Source organism: Neovison vison, chromosome 3, assembly GCF_020171115.1.
Source record: "Neovison vison isolate M4711 chromosome 3, ASM_NN_V1, whole genome shotgun sequence".
NCBI classification, from domain to species: domain Eukaryota; kingdom Metazoa; phylum Chordata; class Mammalia; order Carnivora; family Mustelidae; genus Neogale; species Neogale vison.
The window spans coordinates 12,820,469-12,846,339 of record NC_058093.1 but is presented as its reverse complement, the minus strand read 5'-3'; the positions used below and the strand labels follow the sequence as shown (position 1 = coordinate 12,846,339).

Sequence of the window (25,871 nt, the reverse complement as noted above, 5' to 3'; positions counted from 1 at the left end):
TCATGTGTCTCTCCTTCGTCTGGCGGGAGTGGCTCCCTTTGCCCGACTAAGCAGGTGGCGCTTTTAGTGCTGCCTGCTCTCGCTCAGTCTGGGCATCTTGGGATGCCAAAGCAGCAGGAAGTTTGGAAAAAGAAGCACGGGGGCGGAGGTGCCAGTGCCTCGGAGGGAAGGGAACAGGCGGAAGGAGGCCGGACTGGGGTTTGCAGAGGGGGCCGGTGAAGGCCTTCAGGAGCACACACCCGCCCGCCGCACAGAGGAAGGGCAGGCCCGGCCCTCGGCGCTGGTTCCCGTGAACTTGCTCTGCAGCCCGGCCTCGGCCGAACACACGCCGCAGCCACCTGTTGTGGTTGCAAGCCTTCCTTATGAGTCAGCACCATAAAGCTGCCCCTTCCGAATGGGGGGGGACTGAAACCCGCCTAGATACTTGCTTGTCAGCCGAGTGTCGGACGGTGGCTTCCAGGACACAGACACTGAATCTGTTCCTTGGCTCTACCTGGCTTCCCAGGGCGGCAGCCCCCACGCGCCGCGGTGTTGTGGCTGCTTTAATAAATACTTCCCGCTGCTAGTGATAACAAGGTTTTTGTATTCATCCTACTGCCAAATTCTTCAAGGCAGCGTTTTTCTAATTGTTAAAGCTGTAGAGCTCTTCATGTCTCTGAATCCCAAAGTTTTATTTTGGGTTTTTTTTGGATGAAATCACTGTTTCCAAGGAAAAGTTCTAACTTGAAAGTATTAATTAGGTATTTTCTGTATATCTTTAAGAGAAATGTCCTTTTTTTCCCCCTTGTGGAATTTTAAATGACTCTACAAAACACATTTTCCAAGAAATACATTTTTCTTTCTCCTGTCTCCAAAAAGGGAATATATGGGACAGTGTTTCTGGCTGTGCCTGGCTGAGGGAGGCTGCAGAGCAGAACCTGCCACCAGCGACCCGTTCTGAGCAGCTGCTGAGCGCCGGGGAACAGGCCGTGGATAAAAACAACAATCAACAACTCCGATCAAGATAAGCAGAGCCACAGATGTAAACATCTTTGATATAGTAAATGATTGCTCAAATTGAAGATTTTTTTTTTTTTTGGCCTGCTTTTCGTTGAAACTTAAAACTACTTATCTGTGAAAATGAGGCTGCTAGTGTTTAAGGGTAGATTTTTTTCAGTTTAACAGGTCAACTTGATTTAATGTGGAAACTCTTCTCAAGCCCTTTGGGAGGGGCATATTTTGAAGAAATTCATGAATAGTTATGGGTGTTTGGTGGAAACTGCACCTAATATTTACAGAGTGACTTATATTTACACAATATTTTTACTTGTGTTATTTTATTTAATTCCAAAGGAAAAGTACTGAGGGTTTGGCCATCATTTTTGTTTAAGAAATAGATATAGCCCAGCTGTTATTTATCTTATGGTTATAAGGAGGTTATTAAAAGAGGCTATTTTAGACTTTCCTGTGTTCACGCTCTGGTACACAGAACTTCTGAACCTCTTGACTTCTTATATGTTGGAACAAATTGTGTTTTGACAACAGAATTCAAAGGCCAATATACTAGGAGTGTTAATATCTGTTTCTTAAAAAAAGCTTGTTTTTGTTTTTGTTTTTTTGCCTAGTACAGTGTTATATGCCGGGGTGAATCATTTTATACAGTCGACCCTTGAACAACGTGGGGGCTGGGGTGATGACAACCTGTGAAGGTGAAAATCCACTTATAATTTTGATTCCCCCGAAACTTAAGTACTAATAGCCTACTGTTGACTGAAATGAACGATGTTACTGATAACAGAGCTGATTAACACATGCGTATTCTATACTGTATTCTTATTATTAAGTAAGAGATGAGAAGAGGTTATAAAGAAACTCTTAAGGAAGAGAAATACATTTACAGTGCCGTACTGTAATAAATCTGGGTATAAGTGGACCTGCACAGTTCAAACCCGTGTTGTTCAAGAGTTGACTGTATTTCTATTAAAATACCATGTTGTATGGGGCACTGGGTGGCTCAGTGGCTTAAAGTCTCTGCCTTCAGCTTGGGTCATGATCCCAGGGTCCTGGGATCGAGCCCCGCATCGGGCTCTCTGCTCAGCAGGGAGCCTGCTTCCTCCTCTCTCTCTGCCTGCCTCTCTGCCTACTTGTGATCTCTGTCCGTCAAATAAATAAATAAAATCTTTAAAAAAAACTACCATGTTGTAGTTTGATTATATGTAAATCTGTTAGAGGCTCAGATTTGTTCTAAGATGCTTTAAAGAGACGGTCCGTGTGAGGAGCCAGGCTATGGGAACTTTCGGAGGCCTGCTGTGTGAACAAATTGTAATTTCTAAAGAACCGTAGATATAGCCCCGGGTTGTGATAGAGGCTGATGGCCAGGGAAGCCGGAATAAGGGTTATTCAGGTTTTACCCTCCTGATGTGAAGATAAGTAAGCCATAAATTTTAGTTTTTATTAATTAATTAATTATTTTAGAGAGAGAGAGGGAGAGGGAGAATCTTAAGCAGGCTTCACAGTCAGCACAGAGCCTGATGCAGGGCTTGAACTCACCACCCTGAAATTGTGAGCTGAGCTGAAATCAAGAGTCGGGTGCTTAACTGTCTGAGCCACCCAGGCCCCCCCCACGTTTTTATCTCCTACCTTTATGCCGGGAAGAACAACAACTGCAGCCTCTTAGTCACAAGCTTTTTTCTACCAATATCAGAGACGTACAAGGTAAGGCCGTTTTTGAGGGCTTCTTGGTCCTGTGCCTCTTGGAAGCCAATGAAACTGCCACAGGGCCTTTATATTAACTATTCTCTAACCATACCATTACGAGCTTTATGCTTGTTCCCTCACTTCATTCCGGCCTCAGCTCAAATGGCAATGCCCTAGAGAAAATTTCTCTAATAAACCATAAAAATAATAAAAAATAATCTCTCCATCCCATTCGAGCCCCCGATTTTCCTATTTTGCTTCACAGTATTTATCACCCCTTGAGATTATGTTGTGAGTCTGTTGTTTCCTGTCTGGTTTCCCCAGTAGTGTGCAAGCCCCATGGGGGCAGGGGTTGACTGGCTCACTGTTTCTCTTACTCCCCAGCAGTGTCCAGTGCGCGGAAAAATGAACGAATGATCGCATGAATGACCAAAGCTGGGGCTTTGACTCTAAGAAAAGGTTAAGGCAAAGTTAGAAAAGTTTTGTTCTATTGATGTACAGGCATAACCCACAGTCAGCTTAGCACGTATAATTCCTGATAATTATTTGTCTTTCTGCCCTGCTACACTGTAAACAACTCGAGAGCCAGTATCTGTGAGCCTGGTTCACCAGTACACTCCCAGTACCTCAAAATATGCAAAAAGTATTAAATTGATTTCTTGAATTTGATTAAAAATATGAAAGGTGAGTAGGGACTAGCCAAGCCAAAGTCAGAGCTTGGTGGAGGCCCCTGCCCTTGACAGGAGGAACAGACAGAAGGCGGCAGGCGTGAGGAGGGAAGGCAGGGGAGGGAACCACGCAGAGCTGGAGAAGAGGGTGAGGCTGGTCAGGCTGGATGTTGCAGGGTTACAGATTTGGCAAGTTGAAAAGTTCTATCTTTATCTGAGGAGCAACGGGAACATTTCACCTTGTATACGTGCTAGAGTGACATGGTCATATTTGTCACACCATGACTTTCTGGCTGCATTAGGAATGGGAAGGCCAGCAAAGAGCCTGCTTCCACCCACACTAGAGAGATGGGAAGGTACTTATGGTCCCCAGAAAGGACGCACCACAAAGGGAGAGCCTGCTCTCTGTTTCACTCACTTCGGAATTCCCAGCCCCCTGAACAAGGTCTGCCACCTGCTTTGTGGCATAAACCATAAAAATAATACGGATGGAGGAGTATTGCCCTGTCCTGTGACAGGAAGTAACAGAATCTGTATTTTGTGTGTTTTTTGTTCTCTTTGTTAAAACCAAGAGTCAGGACTTCCTCCTCTCTGCTTCCCTTGGGAGGACCCACTCAAGGCTGGCCCCACTCAAGACTTGGCTTCTGGTTTTCCCTTTGCTGTTATGTGTTTGGAGGTCAGAACAGAGAAACTCTTGAATCCCTGAAGTGTTGCCAAGAATTTGAAGAAGCTTTGCTCTTATCATGAAGTCACTCGCAATTATACTGTCCAGATGTTTTTAACCGTTTATGGCAGGGGTATCTCAATTTTGGAAAATGAGTACTAAATAAGGTAAATGTTACGTATAAATAATTACGACTTAAAAGAAGATTTCAAGTGTGTATGAATATATATATATATATATATATACACACACACACCAATTTTTTAAAAAGGTTATATTTGTTTATTTGTCAGAGAGCGAGCGAGAGCATCAGCAGGGGGAATGGCAGGCAGAGGCAGGGGGAGAAGCAGTCTCCCAGCTGAGCAGAGAGCCCAATGTGGGGCTCAGGACCTGAGCAGAAGGCAGATGCTTAACCAACTGAGCCACCCAGGTGTCCCTGAATACCAAAATTTTTATGATTATTTCTGATTAGTGGGATTGTGGCTGATTTTAATTTTCATCTTATTCTTTGCGACATATTTCTTACTTTCCTATAATGGATGTATGTTACTTTTATGAAGATATAAAATAATACATGTAACTAAAATGAGGTTTATAATATCAAATCCAGATTATAACATGAGGTGCTATTTAGATGTGTTTTAGAAAATGTGAAGGCTGGGTGGTTCAGTCGGTTAGGTGTCTGCCTCCAGCTCAGGTCATGATCCCAGCGTCCCGGGATTGAGCCCCGCATCAGGGTCCTTGCTCAGTGGGGAGTCTGCTTCTCCCCCTCCTTCTGCCCCCAGCCCTTGGCTCATGGTCTTTTGCTTGTGCTTTCTCAAGAGTTGCTTCCACTCCCTTGCTCCCAAATAAATAAAATCTTTAAAAAATAATCGGTGTACATAATTAGTGGATGGGTATACCAAATATTAGGTGAGTTATATCCACAAAGACATATTAAATTCGACTTATCAAAAAACCAACAGACTTGGGAGAAATTGGGCAATTGGAATCCAAGTGATCCACTTTTTACCATTGCGTGTGACAGACTGACTTTGCCAGATAACCCAACTATTAAAAATGGCCCAAAAGCCTGGAAACGAAGGAATTCGTTTTCTGGGAGCCAGGCTGTTTGAAGACTGACGAAGTTAAACGTAGGCAAGAAAGGGAGATTAGAACCTGCTGCTGTGTGTTTTTAGTTTTGTTAATCTGCCCCATTTGGGGAAGGGGTATTTGTTACCACAAAAGCTGACTGAGAACATTTTTTGAAAGGTCAGGAGTGCTCGCGCTTTGGGGTAGAAATCAAGCGATTCCGCAGTTACCGTGTGACCACCGCTGTTGGGAGGGGGCGGACCGGGCCCTCGAGGCTCGGGTGAGCCCAGGGAAGGGCTCCCTGCCATGGGGGGAGGCTGGTTCCGACTGTGGCCAGTTGAGCGGGACTGAGCCGAGGCAGGCGGTGGTAACCCTCCGGGGCAGTCAGGTGAGGGGCCGCCTCGGGGGCACGGCTGTTGCCGGGACACTTGGTGGGAAAGATGGGCCGCTGGGTATGACTGGAGTGCAAGAAATGTGGAGTCAGATTTGGAGATGGAAGAGGACCGGGTCGTGTCAGGGAAGGAAATGTGTCGCGATGACACTTCGTTTTAAGCATCATTCCCAAATCCTGGGTCACATTGCTCTTCTGCTCTACGGCTGGATGCTTTGAAGAGGTTAGTTAAGTAGTATTGAGGCTTTTTTCACTATAGATCTGAACACACAAATTTCTTTCAAGAGGTACAGAATCAATTCTTTTCTCTCTAAGAGGCAACGTACTGTACTGGGGCTAGACGGTCTGGGTTCGAATCTTGACTTTGGACAAAGTTTCCTCAATAGTAAAATGAAGAAAAAAGTACCAGTTACCTGATAGAGTTAGGGAGATGACTGATGAGATAATCTGTGTAAAATACTTGGGGCAGTGCTCAGTCAGTGTAACTAGCGTTATTAGTTACGTTAGGATCTACGAGCAAATGGGCACAGGTGGGCTCAGCCACCGCGCCGAGGGGACGTGTTTGCACCAGTCGGGGGTTGGGATGGCTGCGTGCGGGCACAGGTCGCTGTGACGGCCCCGTCCTCCCTCTCCTGGGCTGGCAGGCAGGGTCCACAGGCAGCAGCTCGTAAAAAGATCCTGTCATTTCTCTAGGAAAGGTGTCCTCTGTGTTTGTAAAGGGCACGTGGACAATACATTATCAGACGTAGCCACGCGAGACATGGGTAGTTTCTGTGTTTGCTTTTCTTGAAGAGTAGGATAGATTAGGCAGGACAGAGGAGGAAACATTTACAACGGCTCCGTGACATTATCCAGTTGCTTCCTATTCAGCTACTAGTTTTTGAAGCGTGATACATCACCCCGCCTCAGTGCTGCCGAGACAACCAAACACATACCAGATGTGGAAATGCTTTTTAAAAATTTAAAATTGCTCCACCTAAAAAAGGTATTGTCTGATTTATCTTTACCCTCTTGTACTCTGATTAGCTTTTATTTTATAATTGGAGCATGTAATTTGATCAGATTGGGTTATGAATTTACCTTAGAGGCCCAAGAAATTCACGACAGAAAAGTCACCTTTTAGGAAAGCAATCAATAATTCCGTACCATCTCTGTGAACCGATCCGCACAGGCCATTCGAACCCATTCTGGTGTCGCTGGGCTCCTCACTGTGAAGTCCTCGGCTATGCCCCTTTCCCTGTGGGCTGCGGCCACCGCATCAGTGATGGCGAAGAACACAGATGAGCCCAGGAACATTCCGGACTCCCCCAAGCCCTGGAAGAGAGCACGTTTGTTGTAGAATCTTCTAGGCTAGATTACAAGCTACTATATTTCAGGACCCAGGTCTTTTTCCATCATTGTATCCCTGATGTCTAGCACAGTGTCTTGTTCACAGTAATTCTCAATAATTTGTTCACTGACATATCGACTGAATGAAGCTTGAGTACTCATAAAAATCCCAGTACGTCCTGAACTTCCTAGATCTGTAATGTTGTCTTTAAATCTTTGTTCTATAGGAAAGGTAGGTGCGTGCATGTGTGTGTGTGTGGGGGGGTATCCTATTGTTTATTTATTTATTTATTTTTTAAGATTTTATCTATTTACTCATTAGAGAGAGAGAGTTGGGGGTGGACAGAGAGAGGAGCAGGCTCCCTGAAGAGCAGAGAGCCCGATGCGGAACTCGATCCCAGGACCCTGGATCATGACCTGAGCTGAAGATAGATGCTTGACTGACTGAGCCTCCTGGGTGCCCTGTGTGTTATCCTGTTTAGAGAAGCACATTCAACGGCCAACTTCAGGAGTGAAAGAAAAATGCCTCGTTAGGACTGCAGCACCGGGGAGGTAGGATGCTCTAGAAGAAGAGTACAGACTTGGGCACCAGATGATGGTGTGCGGACCTATCACATGCAGGGAACAGTCAGGTAATTTAAGTGAATGATGTGGGCAGTTGAAAGACAGCAAGGAAAAGTGGGAATTATGGGGAATAGAGATATCGCCATGTCCTGTCTAAAGGGGCCCCTGTTCTTCAGTTCTAGCAATTGATGTCTTCTAAGAATATAACCAAAATTACCAGATCATCCAATTTTTCAAGAGAATTTAGATAATCTTATTTTAATGTACAGTTCTCTGATTTTTAAGACTTATATATTTGAGAGAGAGAGCGAGGAGAGGGAGAGAGAATCTCAAGCAGACTTGCTGTTGAACACGGAGCCCAATGTGGGGCTTGATCCCAGGGCCCTGAGATCATGACCCGAGCTGAAATCAAGAGTTGGCCACTTAACCAACTGAGCCATCCGGGTGCCCCTACAATTCTCTGATTAAAAAAAAAACACTGTGTGAGGGCGCCTGGGTGGCTCAGTGGGTTAAGCCGCTGCCTTCGGCTCAGGTCATGATCTCAGGGTCCTGGGATCGAGTCCCGCGTCGGGCTCTCTTCTCAGCGGGGAGCCTGCTTCCCTCTCTCTCTCTCTCTCTGCCTGCCTCTCTGCCTACTTGTGATCTCTCTCTGTCAAATAAATAAAATAAAATCTTTAAAAAGAACAAACAAACAAACAAACAAACAAAACACTGTGTGGGTCACAGAAAGCACATCTGAAGCCTACATTCAGCCAGTGGGCCCCCAATTTGCAACCCTGAGCTAGAGACATGAAGTTCGCCTCCTGGCCCTTACTTCCTCTATTTCTCTGGGTGGGATTATCTCTCAGAGCCTCTGTCCCTCTATCGGTGAAATTTGGGCAATGATATTTGCGTTACAGGGTGTTGTAAAGTTCAGGAAGTGCAAAAGCACCTAGCATAGTGCCTGGTACTCGGTAGGTCCCTGTTATTATTACATAGTACACTCCATGGGGCACCTGTAAACCCATGATTTTCCTCAGGCTCTGCCTATGAGTGGCTGGCCACAGCCACAGGACCCACGGGTTCCCCGTCCTACTGTTCTTGGTGGCCTGAAAGCTGCTCTTTGAGTGATTTCCAGCCTAATGAGAATCCAAAGGGGATGCTGATTTTCCTTCCTTTCAAATTTGCAACCCCGCCCCCCCCCCCCCATCTCTCCACCTCCCACCACCACTGCACGCCCAGAGAAAGTTTCTGGGCTGACAGTGCGCTCCAGTTCGGAAAGGAGAACATTCCAGCAGATATAGGTGAACTCATTTTCTCATACATCAGTTCGTCACCCCTAGTAAGAAGCCACCTGGAAGTCTTGAAAGGAAGTTTTAGCAATACATCTCAAACCTAAAGGAAGTTTCTACCGAGAGTGTCTTTCTCATAATCTCCACGCAGCAGTGCCAGTAAACGCTGACCTTTATTTTCGTTCGCAACTCCACTACGCTAGCAATTACTAACGGTTTGTGTCTTTGCTTCCTGACACCACCAACATTCTGGGCCAGAGAAGCCTTTGCTGGGGGCTTTCTTGTGCACTGAAGGCTCTTTATTTAGCAGCGTCCCTGGCCTCTCTACCCAGAGTAGGTGCATCTCCTCACTCCACAACCCCAGTGTGACAACCACGTATATCCCCAGGCACTGCCAAATGTCCCCTGTGGCCCAGTGGAGAACCAGTGTTCTGGATCCATTTCTGGGGATGGACGAGAGCCCTGAGCCCCCAAGAGGTGAGCGTTTCATCTGCGATCACAGGGAGCTGGCGAGGCGAGGGTAGGAACCCAGGTCCACTGAGGCCTTGGTCCAGGATGCTTCCCGTGCTGCCGCAGCTTCCCAAGATTTCAGGAGTGTGACGCCTTCAATCTCATTTACTATTTCAGCCGTAAGGCTCTTAAGTGAAACTATTATTCTGTCAGATCAGAACTTTTCACTGAATTTTAGCATTTCCAGTGAAAGAGGATACTAACACATAAAGCCCTTGGCCAAGGATGGCCATTGGGCAGAGATCACTCATCCCTGGGTAACTCTTCTCCAAATTCTAATAGTCTCTTGTCATTTGCTCCTGATACAGGTTGGCATGATTATGACCATGATTATGATTATTTTTGTCCACCTGCTTTCATTTACATGCTGCTCGATGATCACACCGCACAGCAGCAGGTGTTTGGGTGCTTACCTTGGAGGAATAGATGGTTGGCGGGCTTTGTGATGATGGCAACAGAGAGACATTGAACTCCTCCGGGATGTCAGCGATGGCTGGAATTTTGTATTCATCTGGGCCTCGAGAGTACAGAACACCTTCTGGGGAATATTTTAGTTCTTCAGTGGTATAAAGGCCCATTCCCTGAATAAAGGAACCCTCAACCTGAAAGGAGAAAACGTCGAGCTCCATGATTCTGTATGCCTTTTAGAAGTACTTGGCCACCCCAGAATGACTTCCAGGAAGTGGCGTCCATCCTCGCCGGCACCTACCTGCCCAATGTCAATGGCAGGGTTTAGGCTGCAACACACATCCATGACGATGTCCGCTCTGATTTTCTGCCAAAAATGAGAATGATCTCACCATTAAAAACTTAAATTAAAAAGATGATCTTTAGGTTTATTTAAAGGTCTCCACTTACTCCAGAACTCCTGCTGGCTAATCACCCCTCCCTGAACCTCCTCAGTTTAAGAAGGGGGACGAAATCTGCCAAGCCCTTCCATGTTAGTGCAGGGACCGGCCATGACCCCAGAAGATCTTACGTAATCATGGTTCTAACTTCTTTTAAGTGATTCCAAAGTCCATGGTATCTGAGTGCCTTTGAGTGTCGCTTAGTGAAGAGCTGATCCTGGTTGCTCACCTGATTCTAAACCTGGATTTGTTGTTCTGCTGCATTTCACGAGATCCCGGAGTCCTCGCGATGATTTGTTGGAGGCGCTATTATTGCCATTTTGCAGAAGAAACCGTGTAGCCATAGTGGCATGTATGAAATTGGAGTTATGAAAGATCTTGGAACACAGGAGGGGAATGTTGAGACTGCCTTTGACTATGTTAATCTCCTTCCTTCCCTGAGAAACATCACACTAACTTGGCGCTTATACGTTGGCACAGGGCTCGGGCAGATTGGTTGTTAAGGAGAAACAGAAAGCCCTTATGTGCCAGTGGTCTACCTCGGTGTATCGCTGGAATTTCCTTCCGCCCCCACGTCCTGGGCTTGTTCTGACAGTACCATCATTCTCTGTTTGGGCTTACCAGCGGGGCTTCTCCTTTCTATCAAGCCCTTTGGGTCGGCAGTTCTGTTTTGACTCAAAAGTTGACCTTTCAGACAACCTTCCATGGCATTGGGACCATCCTTCATTTATTCTCAACAGATAGGGCAGGAGGTTAGACACATTTCAGAGTGGGCCTTGAGTTCACTTCCATCTTGAAAACATATTTTGCATTAAGGGTGTTGGGCAGTGGGAAGAGATGACTGTGCACTAACGGGACGGACGCACGTTCCGGCTCAGCCAGCAGAACAGGCCTGCCATTCAGTTTCTCTGATCTCCCTTTAGTTAAAAGAAATTTGCCTCTTCAAGGAATAAACTCTTTCACAGGCTAAAGTGATACCACAATGGCTGAACCTTAACCAGTAATAAGGAAGCCACAGGGACAGCCAGATTTTAACTTTACTGGTACCATAAATTCTGGCAGATCCCCATGGGATTGGTTTCTTCAGGGATTTATACCAAATCCCTGACAAGTTCAGCTAGACTTGTCAGATACAGTATGTGTGTCCCCAATGCTGCAGCGACATATTTATACTGGAAATTTATTTGTCGCTTCTCTGAAATTCAAATTTAACCAGCCATCCTGTATTTTTATTTGCTAGTACTAAATCTCGCAACACCACCCATGGGGTGGAGAACCAGAAAATTAGTTGATTCCTAAAAACACTTTCCAGGGGCGCCTGGCTGGCTTAGTCGGTTAAGTGTCTGCCTTCGGCTCAGGCATGTCTCAGGGTCCTGGGATCGAGCCACCTGTCAGGTTCCCTGCTCCATGGGGAGTCTGCTTCTCCCTCCCCTTCTGCCCCTTCTCCTGCTCATGCTCTCTCTCTCCCTGTCAGATAAATAAAATCTTAACAAAAAACAAAAAAAACACACCTTGGGGCACCTGGGTGGCTCAGTGGGTTAAGCCTCTGCCTTCAGCTCAGGTCATGATCCCAGGGTCCTGGGATCGAGCCCCACATCGGGCTCTCTGCTCAGCGGGGAGCCTGCATCCCCCTCTCTCTGCCTGCCTCTCTGCCTACTTGTGATCTCTCTCTGTCAAATAAATAAATAAAAATCTTAAAAAAAAACAAAAACACCTTTAAAAACAGTTTTCCACTGAGTGTGGAGCCCTGGCTGGGTTACAGGTGTGTCAGGACGCTGGCACTTGGATTTCTGCGAGTCTGGGACAGGATCCTCAGGCTGGTCACCAGCAAACACGAGTTCCTTGCTTGAAAAATAGTGCTGTGCCAATATTATCATTATCTATGTGTGCCATGATGTGAAAAACATTAGGAAACACAGTTTTAAAATAATCATATGAACAATCTATGATCCTAATTTCATGAGTTACTTCTTCACAATGATCTAGAGTGAAAATGGAGAGAGAATGTACCCTAAGAGTGAACTCAAGTTGAATGGAGGGCAACTGCTCTCCAGACATCCCTTCATTTACTGTATTTTCTATTTTCTATCTTATTTATATAAAATTTAAGTGATGGACAGATTTTCTGAGAATGGGACAATAGAAGTCATTTTGATAAGAATTTCCAGTTAGTATTTGCAAATTCCTTCCTATTTTACATAAATTGACCATTTCTTTTTTTTTTTTTTAAGATTTTATTTATTTGTGAGAGAGAGAGAGAGAGAGAGAACAAGCAGGCAGAAGCAGAGAGAGAAGTAGGCTCCCCACCAAGCAAGGAACCCGATGTGGGTCTCAATCCCAGGACCCTGGGATCATGATCCAAGCTGAAAGCAGATGCTTAACTGACTGAGCCACCCAGGTGCCCCAAATTGACCATTTCTAATTTCGGCTAAGAATGGTTCAAGATGATGCTGGAATAATCTGTATATGGAATTTAAATGTGTCATTGGTCCATTCTGTAAGTTTCCTAACAATTACTATACTTTGGTTATTCTATATTTTTTTTTTTTTTTAAGATTTTATTTTTTTATTTGACAGAGATCACAAGTAGGCAGAGGCAAGCAGAGAGGTGGGGGGAAGCAGGGTCTCTGCTGAGCAGAGAGCCCAATACAGGGCTTGATCCCAGGACCCTGAGATCATGACCTGAGCCGAAGGCAGAGGCTTTTAACCCACTGAGCCACCCAGGCGGCCCTATATTCTTTTTTTAAAAAATAACTTATTTTATTTAAATTCAATTAGTTAACATATAGTGTACTGTTAGTTTCAGACGTAGAGTTCAATAATTCATCAGTTGCATTTAACACCCAGGGCTCATTACATCAAGTGCCCTTCTTAAGGCCCATCACCAGTTACCCCATTCCCCCTCCCCTCTCCCCTCCAGCAACCCTCAATTTGTTTCCTATGGTTAAGAGTCTCTTACTGGGTACACTATATTATATTTAAGTTTTCTGTATTCTCTCTATTCCAAGAACGATACCTGAGGTATATACATGGTTGACCTTTTATGGTGGAAGTCAGCATTTTTGGGGGGGAAGTTGTTAGCTTTTGATTAAATATGACTCTGCCTCCAGCAGGGTGCTTGATTAAGTAGTAAACATAAAAATTATTTTTTCACCCCTGCCCCATCTGTTTTGTTAGGGACAGTAATATCCTTGGGATAACTGACTTCGGAGAAACATCACATTGCTATGTGTTCTCAAATGTTTACTCAAGACAATTTACTAAATGACCTATTCCTTTAGGATTAGATAACTTGACCTTACTTTAGGAACAGATTTTTTTTTTTTGGCAAAAACTTTGGAAAGCAATTTTGTTGCCTGAAATGGAATAATAAACAATGCATTTTAGGCGATCATGAGCAATTCTTTTTTGACTACATCTTTAAAAATTTTTTTAAATTAACTTAAATTAATTTTTTTGTTGAGGTATAATGGACATGACTTTATATTAGTTTCAGGTGTACAGCATAGCAATTTGATATTTGTGTGTATTACAAAATGACTATCACAGTAGTCTAGTTAACATAGTTACCATTACCACACATGGTTAAACATTCTTTTTTCATGTGATGAGGAGTTTTAAGATCTACTCGCTTAACGACTTTCAAATATGCAATACAGTATTATTAACTGTGGTCTTCACATTGCACCTTACGTCTACGTGACTTAATTCTTTTATAACTGGAAGTTTGTAGCTTTTGACCCCCGTCTACTCCTTTCATCTATGCCCCTACCCTCTACGTCTGGCAACCCCCAACCACTGTGAAGAGCAATTCCTTCCTTTTTAAGTGGAAATTCAGCGTGAGGCTGGATCTCTAGACCTTCCCAAGGAACTGAAAAAAAAAAAAAAATCCTGTTCTTGTTGTACAAGTATTACAAAATTTACTGTTCAATTACAAGTATTTATCGTATAGCACAATTTTGTGGTTGTTGTTTTAACTTGCCAAGAGGAAAGGTATCTTTGGCTGACCTTGTGAGCTCCGGTCAGGCAGTCAATTTCAACCTCGGAACAGGCTGCTCCATAGACATAGTATGGAAAAGGGTCTCCTTCTCCCTTCTCCCAGTCCATGAAGGCCTTGTAGCCCCTGATGGAAGAAAGAGAACCCATCAACTTGTGGTGGTGGTGGTGGGGTTCCAAACAATGTTGACTCATTTTAAAAGCCATGATAGTATTTTATTGTATTGATACTTATTTCAACTGCTTTTTAAGCTCCTTTAAACTGCCGTCTGTATTTCTAACCTAGCTAATTACAGCAGCACTTTCATGTGCCTCCACTTAAAGAAGATACTCTTGTGCTACAGTTAGGATGCCAAAAAGAGAGAGACTCCGACAGACTGTTTTGGTCCGGACCTCCCAGTGTGTCTGTATCCCTGGTTTAGGGTTTGAGCTTTAGTCCTGTGGATTGAGGACCTCAGCTGATTCTATCAACATTCCCAAAGGGACCCCCTAGGCTGTGCTAACTGGGGAATCGGTGATGATTCAGGGATGGTTAAAAAAAGGGCATGTAATTCAATGCCTTCATGTACAATGGAACATGTACCAGGCTAAAGGGCTGATTTGCTCTCTTCTTGGTAACTGAACTCAGAGATTTGGAGCTCCTTAAGTTCAGGGCACCGGGCTGGGCTGTCACCTTCTTCTTTTCTTCTTTCTTCATGAAAAAGCTGCTTTACTATTTTCTTTCTCTCTCTCCCTGTGCACGTGTGTGTTTAGTTTGCGGATTTGTTTCACTAGGTTATAAAACTCATGTCATTCACTTCCTGAACGTGACAGCCAGCTCCCCTCTTTGTGCTTCATTCAACAGGCACGAATTGACTGAGGGCCTCCCACAGACCGAAATTGAGCAAATGATGACTGGTGACCATCCTGTGAGTCTCTTCCTGCCCAGAGAGGAGCCTCAAAACAGAGAGGTTTTAGGGTAAAGGGAGGGAGATTTGTAAAACCGAGTTGGAAGTTGTTTCTAGGGACGGTATTTTCTACTACTCAACAATGAATAGTAAATGATGATCGGATGTTCTAAGTTGTATTAAATTTTTTTTTTACGCAATAAGGGTATTTTTATTATTTAACATTTCTTTGGACATAGTTAAAAGGCTTACATAAAATCATATGATCTTAGGCTTATAAGGGACCTCACTGACCACATAATAAAAATCTGTTTTACAAATAAGGGAGCTAAGCCCCAGAGCAATTGGGTCACCTTATATTTTATCAGCTCCGTTCAAATATTATTGTAATTTTTACCTGAAGTATCCAGTGGCCGAAAGACTGATTCTTTGTTCAAAAGCAGCTTCTATCTGCAGAACGGGCATATTTAGTCAGAACAAAATAGGTACATCATCTGAGAGGTGAAAATGAAAATATTCCCTATATCAAAATTGACATCTGGTAATTGTTGCTGGTGCTTTGTTACCGGTAATAGAACTCACTGTAATGTTTTTTCCCTCAGCTGGTACACTAACAGCTTCCTTCTGCTTGGGTTGAGCTGTCCGAATTAAACAAGTACAATAGGTTCCTGCTGCACATCCATGACAGAGGGGCTGAGCTCGCAAGGTGTTGGGGGGCTTCGTTTCTAAATGTTAGAACTCTCGATGAGAGTTTGAGTGTGAGAGAACTGTTCTAATGAGATAAGAAAGGATGTTGTAAAGTTGGATTAGATGAGTCATTTCCTTTGAGACATGTTTAATAACAATAAGGCCTTTTGGTTTTCCTCCTCCCCGTTTAAAACAACTGTGTATGTGGGGGTGCTTAGGAAGGCTAAGTCGTTTCCTCTTCTTATTTAAGCAGAGTGGTAAGGCTTTCTGGGTGTTCTTCATATGCTTCCGTTCCTCCTCTCAGTGATGCTGCTCCCTGTGTGCTTTCTTACACGTACCTGGTATACAGCATGGAGTAGCCGTGTCAGGCTTTCACGATCCAGCCCTTACGCAGAAGTCCCTCCCAGAAAAAAACTGTGGAGGCTGCTGTGATCCTCTCGGGCCTGCTTGGGACTGTTTTCTCATGTGTCGTGACGAACAGAGTGGAACACTTACCCAGTCTTCCCATGTACCTTCTGGATTTTTCTTAATGATGGGCTCAAGGCGTTTCAGAAGGATCTGACAAGCATCCTTGAGGGAGTAAAGAAGGGAAGCCTCATTAGAAAGGACCCCGTGGTTGGGATTTGTGTGGAAGAATAGTAATTGATAACTGATCAGGTTGGTGAATGTTTACGAAGTGCTTGATATGGATGCACTGGGAACACAGAGACAGTGAAGACACAGTCCCTGACCTTGAGGAGAGTATCAGTTACTGCATGGTTGGTTTGGTTTTTTTTAAACCTCCCTGGTTCACTTCCTACAAAAATGCAGGCTCAGCTGAATTTCTACTTTCAGGTCCCCTTTCTAGTTGTGCTTTAAATTCCTTCTGTTTTTCTACATTTTTGACTTATACCTTCTTTTGTATTTTCCAGCCATTAAAATCAAAGGAACAAAAGATCTTTTCTTTAAGCTATAGTATTTTAATTTAATTTATTTTTTAAAAAGGTTTTATTTATTCATTTGTTAGAGAGAGAGGGAGAGAACACAGCAGGGGGAGTAGCAAGCAGGGGGAGAAGCAGGCTCCCTGCTGAGCAAGGAGCCCAATGCAGACTCGATCCCAGGACCCTGGGATCATGACCCAAGCCAAAGGCTCATACTTAACTGACTGGGCCACCCAGGTGTCCCAAAACATCTTATCTCCATTCTAATTTGTGCTTTCCGGTCTGCAACAATAACATAGCAATATACCTGTGGGTCTGAGATATTATTCCACTGTCTGCCCATTCTTCCATCTGTTTATCCATCCGTCCCCAAACCACTGTAAGGAAGGTCTTGGTTTTGGATGTGAAGTGAGAAGATAACTAAATTTGTCTTTAAAATAGTCTAGATCTGCAAAGTTTCTGATCCTTAACACAGAAACATAAAACTCCAGAAGATGGGTTAATGCTTAGTTTGGGTTGACAGCCCCCATACACACTGAGCTATTCCTATCTTGAGCTTGATCTTACCCAAAACTGGGTCTCAAGAAGTTTCCTCCACGTTTGTTCTGAGTGAAAGAACCTCTGGATTTTAGCCCCTAACAAGTGTGCCTGTGGAGATCAGATGGATTTGAAAATGGTCCCTTTTGGTAGCGTAAGTGCAAGGTTCGGAGAATATGCTCTCCACAATGTCCCAATGGAAAAGGTTTATAACAGAAACATGACATGACTTCAAAAGTATACGCCATCGGGTCTCTGAATTAAGGAATACTGGAATCATAGTCTATTCGAAAAAGTGAAAATTTGGCAGAAGAAATATCAGTTGGAAAATAAGTACAGAGGATTAGCATGAGCGCTGTGGTAGACCGCACTGATGTAGACACTTGAGCGGAACCACACCTAAGGGGCCGGGGTTCTGCCTGCCGGTCCTTGCTTGTGTCAGAGGAAACCTGCCCAGCTCGGCAATACTCGGCGCCCAGATTTCTTCTCTCTGTGTGTCCCAGGGACAGAGACTGCTTATTCACCAAGCAGCATTCTCCCCCTGCTCCACAGCAGCTGGGCCTATGGCGCACCCCTCCCCCCCTGCACTTGGACGCGGCCGAGACTTGTGCCGCCAGGCGATGCCTAGTGGAAGTGACTTGCATCTCTTCCTGGTCTGCCCTCCGTGCTTTCTCCCTGGTGATGATGCTCAGGGCAGCCTTGAGAGCCACAGGCTGAAGGCGGAGGACCTGCCATTAGTCGCAGGTACTCTAATGCCCGAGCGCTCCCTCTGGACCGCTCTGTGCGCAAGGAAGGAGCTTTTGCCGTGTTTGAGCCGCTGACACACTACGGGTCTACGTGTCCCCTCAGTGTCCCCTCCTCAAATGAGCACGCTCTCCTGACAGTCTGGTGATCCTGAGACTGTGTTTAATGCCACAGATGACTTCTCGGAAGCCAACTGCCTGTGTCTGCATCGAGCTTGGAGAGCGCGAGATAGGGACACGGTGCAGAAGGGAGAGACAGGCCGGGGAGGGCACCTGCACGGCTCTGCCGTTCACGTCCGAGCCGACGGAAGCTGCTGTAGCGAGGGTGTTGGGTACCATGGCTGTGCTTGTTTCACAGATGTGCACCGAGGACATGGGGATTTTCAGTTCACGGCTCGCCACCTGGGAGAAAAACAAATATTTTCGAGTCTGGTGAAGTCTTCTAGGAAGATGTGAGTCATTTTTTTAGTTAAAAAATCCTACTGTTTATATTACATCCATGATATCCTTGAAAGCCTAAATTAATGTGTCTTAAAAAAATTAGAACCACTTTTTTAGTAGAGCCCTGCTGATTTTTAAAGCCTTTTCTTGGTAATATTCCATAGTGGTTCTTCCATTCAAAGTTAGTGTGTTTAGCATGTGGAGGGTTTACTTTTTTCCTGAGTTTTATTTGGTGACAGTGGCAGGGAGAGAGGGATCGGACTGACTTGTTCAGAGGTTGGTCTTAAATCTGTTGCTATGAACATCCGACGAGTTTCGAATGACCGCGAGGGCCTGTCTTCTCTCATGTCCTCATCCCAACCTTATCCTTTGATTCTCCCTCTTTTGTCTTCTATTTTTTCCCTCCTGTTTATACTCCTCTAGTATTTACTGTTCGCTTTCTTCCTTTCCGTTCTTTTTCTTCCAGGTTCTCTAGCAGACACATGTGGAAAGAAAGATATTTAATCACAAAGAAAAAAAAAGAGAGTAAGAAAGGGAGGGAGGGAAGGAAGGAAGGAAGGAAGGGAAAAAGCACGATTTTGGTTTCTGTTGTCTTTTAGTTTTGGCAAAAACACTTTTCTCCAGACGTCTGTAGTTACAGACTTGTTCCCAAGTGCCAATCTACAGACTAACGCTGTTGTAAGATTAAGTTTCCCCAAAAAGAGGCAAAATGGGAAAAGAAAAAAAGGGGGGGCAATTTTATTGGTGTTTGGTGATGAAGAGCCCAAGAGATGTATTGGGTCCCCTCGCTGGGAAGGACAGAGGGAGGCCGCGTCACACACATCTGCATCGAAGTCTTTCTGGTCTCTTCAGGGTCCTCTCGCTGCCTCACTGCCTCTCACATTCATTTTTCTTCCTACGATGGCTGTTATTTCCAAGAATAGGCATGTTTCCTCGATGGTGCAGGAGAAGGTCCTCTGACAATGCCTGGCTTACATCACAGGAGCTCAGCAACCGTAAGGGGATGCTAGGCCTTTTCTGCCAGCATCGGCACATCGGTCCAGAAAGGATCTTGGTCCCACGCTTCTTGCCTGGGCCCATCCCTGCAGCCAGTGGGTTCAGGAGCTGTTGCCTGTGCCTCTGTCTGTGGCTGGAGTTGGGGAAAGGAGGGAGAAGGGGCTACAAGGTACGAGAATTGAGGAGTCCTGTAGGACTCTGTGGAATGTAGGGGGCGTAGTCCAGAGGAGCTAAAGGGCTGGAGGGTCAAACTGAGCTATATACTATAGTAATCTAATAAATTGGTCATGGTTAAATGTATTCAATTTAAAGGATTATTCTCTTTTTTCTCTTGAGATCATATCTTCCTACTTTGTGCATATGTGTGTGTGTTAAAATATACTTTAGAAATTATAACGTGGTGACAGTTGATGACATACTTGTCCTTACTTGTCCAAATTGTGTATTAGCAACCTAATGTCCAAACTTTAAAAATCATGCATACTGGTCGAAATAGAAAAGCTGGGAAACTCTTGCTGTAGGTAAAGCCTGCACGGGGCACCTGCCACAGTTCTCCAGGGCTCATTGGTGGTGGTGTCACTAACCACAATCTCCACCCAAAATCCTGGCCACGTTCTGGGACTATTCGTACATACATGGGATTTCTGCTATCTCAGACATTCCATTTGCTATGGAAGAAGATTTTCAACCAAATAGTCAAGTCCTTAGGGTTTGATCATCTTCCCTGTAATTAGTGCCAACTGCCAGTCACGTCAGCAATGTATAGAGAGATAAATGACTTAATTGTAGGTAGCTTACCTGCAGCATTTTGGTGTGAATACCTTGTCCCAGTTCGTTGCCTCCATGGGTGACCAATACAGAGCCATCCGTGTAGATATGAACGAGGGCAGCTGCCTAATAGAACAACCCAGAAGGCACAGCTCAGTGCAAGTTTAGTGAGGTTCGATGTAAACCAATGAGGGAGGGACACCCCAGTCTCACAGAATGAGGAGGGTCGGAGAGGCAAGCTTTCCTGCTGGGATTCTGAAGCTTAGTTCTGTTCTATGCAAAAGTCACCTGTAAAGAACATTCCTATTTAGGAACCTGGTTTTATTTATTTATTTATTTATTTATATTTTTTATTTACAATTTTTTGGAAAAGATTTTATATTTTTATTTGAGAGAGAGCACGAAAGAGAGAGCGTGAGTAAGGATGAGTGGGGGAGCAGGACAGTGATGGAGGGAGAGAGAATCTCAAGCAGACGCCACCCTGAGCATGGATCCTGACATGGGGATCAGTCTCCTGACACTGAGATCAGGACCTGAGCTGAAACCAAGAGTTGGATGCGTAACTGACTGAGCCCCCCAGGTGTCCCAGGAACCTGGCTTAATAGGAGCCCCTCTGGATACTCAGGAGTTACGACTATTGGTTCCAACTCTTTGCAAGTCACTCCCCTGCTGAAAGTCTCTGGCTGACCATTGAGCTAACTAATTAAACATTTATTACGTACTTGGCGCATGTTCTGTGCCAACCTGTGCTCAGCTCTGGATATACACAGATGAACAAGATGTGGATCTTCCTCAACAATGTAGTAGCTCCCACTGTGATGGGGGACTGGTTGGAAAGCAGGTCACAAGGCAGAATGATTTGTGAGACAGTGGGCATGGTATAAGGGGCCCTTGGGACCTGGGAGGGCAGATCCAACTGCTTTTGAGAAGCCTGGGGAAGGGCTCCCTAAGGACACAATTGAATGGAATCATGAAAGGGAAGAAGGGTTTACCGCTGGGCAAGGTGGGCCCAGATTCCCCACTGTTTGTATGGCAAAGCCTAGCTCCTTATTACAACATGAGGTCTTTTAGAATTCGGTCTAGTGTACTTTTCTGGTCCCATCGCTACCTTTTCCTGCTTTGCCTTTCTGTTGCTCCTTCCTGACCTGTGCTCATGCTAAAGCTGTTCTCACTTCCTGGTCTCCCAGGCCATCAGACGGTCAGGCCTTCAGACCCATACCTCTGGTCTCTGTTCTGTTAGAGCTTCCGCAAACACTTCTCATACCCGTCTGGGAACGATCAGTCACCTGCTTCTCTGCACTTCCTCTTACGGGGGCGAACTGGGGTGACTAGTGTCCCCTGCAAATTCCTGCCCACCTGGAACCTTCCAATGCAACCTTCTTTGGAAATAGAGTCTTTGCAGATATAATTAGTTAAGAATCATAGTGGATTAGGATGGGCTCTAACTTCAATGACTGTTCTTCTTCTATGAGGCTGTGTGAAGACACACAGCAAAGAAGGCCACGTGAAGATGGAGGCCGGGACTGGAGTGACGTGGTCACAAGCCAAGGGACACGGGGAGACACCAGAAGCTGGAAGAGGCAAGCGAACTTCTGAGGAGCCTTGCCCTGCAGACACCCTGATTTTTAACTTCAAGCCTTAGGAACCAGGAGAATATACATTTGTTGTTGGAAGCCACCCAGTCGGTGGTACTTCCTTATGACAGCTGCAGGCGGTGAATAAAGGGGGTGACCCGCCCTTCTGGGAGCATCTCATGGAAGGAGGGCACTTGGTCTCATTTGGTTTCGTGTCCTGTAGAGAACTCGGAGAAGGCTGAGTCACAGAGACACTAAATAAATGTTTGTTGAATTGGACCAATGGAAATGTGGTATTTTTCATTCCAGGAGGAGGAGGAAGAGAAGGGGGAAGAATTAGGACCTCATTGTATTCTGTCTCAATGGCTTGGAGGAGCTTTGGGGCACCCAGGCTTATAGATGCTAATAATAGTACTTATCACTGTGGGCCTTCTGACTCCCTCTGACCGTGCTCCCCATGCCTAGCTTGGAGAGTAGGTGTTCCAGCTTTGTGAGTCATCAGCTGCCCTGAAATAACACGTTTTAACTCTGAGCCTGGTGATTCCTGGACGCATCAGTTTGGATCTCTGTGAAGAAACTGGAGGCCTTTCAAATAGAGCTTTAAAGTCATTGCTTGATATAAGGCTGTGTTTGTGTGTGTTGAGGTGAGAAGTTGGCTCCCTTGGATGATGGCAGAGTAGGCTGTGGTTTAGGTGAAGGGCAGCCATACAGGTGAGGGGACGTGTCATATAATAAAAAATAAATAGATGGTCTTTGTCCCTGATTTTTGGCACAGAGGTCCAAAAATTCTGGGAATTTACTGTCTTTTGTCTGCTGTTCAGATGATTCTTGGGAGAAGCTTAGACAGTTTGTAGGGGGTAGGAACTGTTGCCAGAAAAACCGACCACGTGGTTAGAGGGTTGCAGCTTTTAGCCTCACGCTCTGACTTTCAGGAAGAGGAGAGGAACCAGAGATTGAGTTTGATCACCACTGGCCAATGATTTCATCAGCTGTGCCTGTGTAATGAACCCTTCATAAAACTCACAAACGACGGGGTTTGGGGAGCTTCTGGGTGGGTGGCCACAGCCACAAGCTGGAGGGGAAGGGCGTGAAAGCCCCATTCCCCTCTCACATATTTTGCCCTGTGTGTTCTTCCTCTGCGGTGTCCTTTGTAACGAACTGGTCATGATAGTCGGCAGAGTGCTCTCCGGAGTTCCGTGAGTTGCTCTAGCAAATCACCAAACCTAAGGGAGGTGGGCAGTGGGAACCCCTGAATGCGTAGCTGCCCGGGCAGAGTGTGAGTAGCTTGTGCTGGTGAATCACTTTTGCTGGTGATGGAAATGGAGGCAGACTCGTGGGGCTTAGCCCTTGATCGGTAGGGCCTGTGCTAGATCTGGGTAGTTAGTGTCAGAGGATCCCCGCTCAGTTGGTGGAGGACTGGTGTGGAAAAGAACACAGCATTTGGTGTCGGAGGGAAAAAAGAAAACCACACAGGCAGATATCTAGGCTCACTCCTCCAGCTGTTGAATCAGTCCGGGCCCACAGTGGTGATGGTTAACCTTGTGCACCGCCCTGTCGACAGGCATGCAGGCCCTGACTCAGGAGACCAGGAGTCTCCTCCTGAGCCACGGCCCTGAGGGGTGCATCTGAGGTCTCCTGGGGGAGGGGAGTGTGCGGCCTTGGACAGCTCCGCAGAGCTCCAGGAACCCTGCCAAGTGCTTTGCTTTTATTAGCTTGTTGAGTCCTCATCAATCCTGAGAGAAAGGATTATTATTCTCATTTTATAATCGAGGAAGCTGAGACTCAGAGAGGTTAAGTCACTTGCTTAATATCACACAGCTAGTAAGCGGCAGGGCCAAGCATTGCTCAGGTCCATCCGACTCCAGTTCCTTGGAGTCTGGAGGCAAGTGCTTTATGCCCTGAGAAGGGTTTCCTCGGGCAGGGCAGCTTTTGATGTGTGTGCATGCATGGGTGTCTATTGGCTACTGGTAGTTGGGTGTTAAGTGGGAAAATGCTTTCACTGGTACATGCACAGAGAGATCTAATGCATTTTTAGATTTAGATTTAGATCTAATGCGTACAAGCTTTTTCCAGTTGCAGAGTCTCTGCTTCTGGTGGATAATAATGGGGAGGCGATAACATTTCCCGATTTTCTAAACAGCTTCCCCATAGGGCACCCATTGGGATTGCTGGGAACACTCATCTATACCAGTCCTGTGTTATTTAATGGACTCATCTATTTGCCACCTTTCCTCCTGCCTTCTGGATGGGGCCTCTGAGTGCCTCTTCCAGAGGATGATTGCCTCTTCCTTTTGCAATCTCCCTGGAAGGACTTTTGGACCATGCACCCGTTTCCCCACTAGAATTGACATAGATTCCTGGGAGAGGTGACTGGAAATAGCCAGCTTGTCAGGGCAACATGCAGTTGGATGCCTAGACTTTGGGGCACCGAGGAGAGCTGAGGGCCTGGGGCACAGACTGGGAGAGGCCCACTTCCTGCCCAAGCCGTAAGCCCTGGGCTCAAAGAGCTCAGCACCCCAGGCCTTGTGCGCTCTCGTTCCCTTTGGCATAGGGATGATTTGGGGTGGGGTGGGGTGGTGATTGTGGTCACTGCTGAGACCCGGCAGCTGTGCTGCTAGCAGGCTTCCTGATGCCCTTTTCTGCCACGGAGCCATGTTTCCTTCGGGACTGCGTTGCACGAGCTTGCGGATGGGGCAGCTGCTCTGTGCGTTCTTACATTTCTCTCGGGTGCTGGGGAAGCAAGGGGCTCGGTGCCTGGGGAATGTGACCGTCTCCCAAAGTCAGCAGGAGCCGACAGGGTGAGAAGTGCATCCCATCTGAGGGCTATTTACCACGTAGAAAAGCCTTACCTGATGATAGCTCGTGGCAGCAAAGCCGACTGAAAACTTCATGGGGACGATTGCCATGCCTTTCTTCTTCCAGTAATTCTTCTTGTTAAACTCTTCCACTTGCCTTCTTCTGCTGTGAAAGGAAGACTTGTCCAGACACTCATTCCAACATCTTATCAGGGTCTCAGGGCTGAATGCTTGTTTGTAGATGGTTTTATCAACAGTTTTGTACATGTTTTTCTCCCTAATCTGAAATGGTGAGAAGTCAAGTTGATAGCTATGGTAAGACAGAAACTGACCGCAAAAGAGAAACTTGAAAAACTTCCAAAGTAAAACACAAACTTTGGTGGGGAGAAGACAGGGTGCTGTTCTTTCTTTGAACAGCATGTGCTTTTGCAAAAATAATGGGAGTTAGGGGCACCTGAGTGGCTCAGTCGGTTGGGCGTCTGCCTTCGGTTTAGGTCATGATCCCAGGGTCCTGGGTTTGAGCCCCACATCGGGCTCCCTGCTCAGCAGGCAGCTTGCTCTCCCTCTCCCTCTGCTCTTCTTCTCCCCTCCTTGCCCCTCCCCTCCCCACTGAAAGTGGAGGGTAGTGGTCGTAACTGGTCCCTGGAGGGCAGCAGGATGGAGGGGCTGAGGGAAGCAGATACTCCTTTTTTCCTACAAGGTTCAGAGGATGAAGAGGAGTTGGTAGCTTGTATAACAAAGCAAGGAAGTATTGTCCCAACTGAAGATTTGTTCTGCTACAGAGGAACTGCACTGCCGCTGGTGACAAACAGCGGATCGACTCTAAGCTTTCCTATCGCCTCTGGAATGTGTGGTCAAATGTTTTTATAAATGTATTTGAATATGGGGTGTCGTAGGTCCTGGAAGTCTGCAAGATTTGATAAGGGAGAGCCTGCTGAGATATGCCCCGGAGTCTTCATTCTCCCCCTGTCCCTCTAAGTAACACCGGATAATTGTCATTATCAGCAGTGACACTGGAGGACTACTATCCAGTTTACGAGAACACATGTTTTAACAAGTGCTAACTCATTTGATTCCGGCAGGAACTCTGTGTGGTGAGTCATATCATCCTTGTTTCGTAGATAAGGAGACTGAATCACAAAGAGGTTTCCTCTCCTTGCTGGAGCTGCTTGGTTGGCCTGCATCACCTTTCCATGATCTCTGCCCATTATTCTTCAAGGCCTATCTTAAGGGTCATCTTCTCCAGAAAGATCTTGCTGACTCTCCTCCTCTCCAGCCAAAGTGATGTCTTTCTCCTTTGTACTCACAGAACACTCTATGTGACTTCTCTCAGGATATCTGTGAATAACATCTAGGTGTTCTCCTGTGTGTAGGAAGTACCCTGATGGTCACAAACCTGGTCCTCTCTGTTGAACTTTGGGGCCAAGGGGTTCAAAGGGCAATATTTAAGTATGGCTTCTGGAGCAGAGGGACTATACTGGGGAAACAGGGAAAAGAAGTGTAAAAAGTAGGCTAGGGTCTAACTGAAATGTCTG

General features: G+C 45.7%; 1 protein-coding gene across 1 annotated transcript in view; it reads right to left on the bottom strand.

Moving 5' to 3' along the window:
• Window positions 1-25,871, bottom strand: part of LOC122903471 (aldehyde oxidase 2) — a 73,444-nt gene that overhangs the window by 3,029 nt on the left and 44,544 nt on the right. Inside the window, exons 25-33 of the mRNA XM_044244346.1 lie at window positions 24,391-24,618; window positions 19,998-20,093; window positions 18,036-18,164; window positions 16,058-16,132; window positions 15,273-15,325; window positions 14,001-14,115; window positions 9,854-9,919; window positions 9,558-9,746; window positions 6,617-6,784 (exon numbers count right to left, since the gene is read on the bottom strand). Of these exons, the coding sequence (XP_044100281.1) occupies window positions 6,617-6,784; window positions 9,558-9,746; window positions 9,854-9,919; window positions 14,001-14,115; window positions 15,273-15,325; window positions 16,058-16,132; window positions 18,036-18,164; window positions 19,998-20,093; window positions 24,391-24,618 (1,119 nt within the window). The remainder of the gene's footprint in view (window positions 1-6,616; window positions 6,785-9,557; window positions 9,747-9,853; window positions 9,920-14,000; window positions 14,116-15,272; window positions 15,326-16,057; window positions 16,133-18,035; window positions 18,165-19,997; window positions 20,094-24,390; window positions 24,619-25,871) is intronic.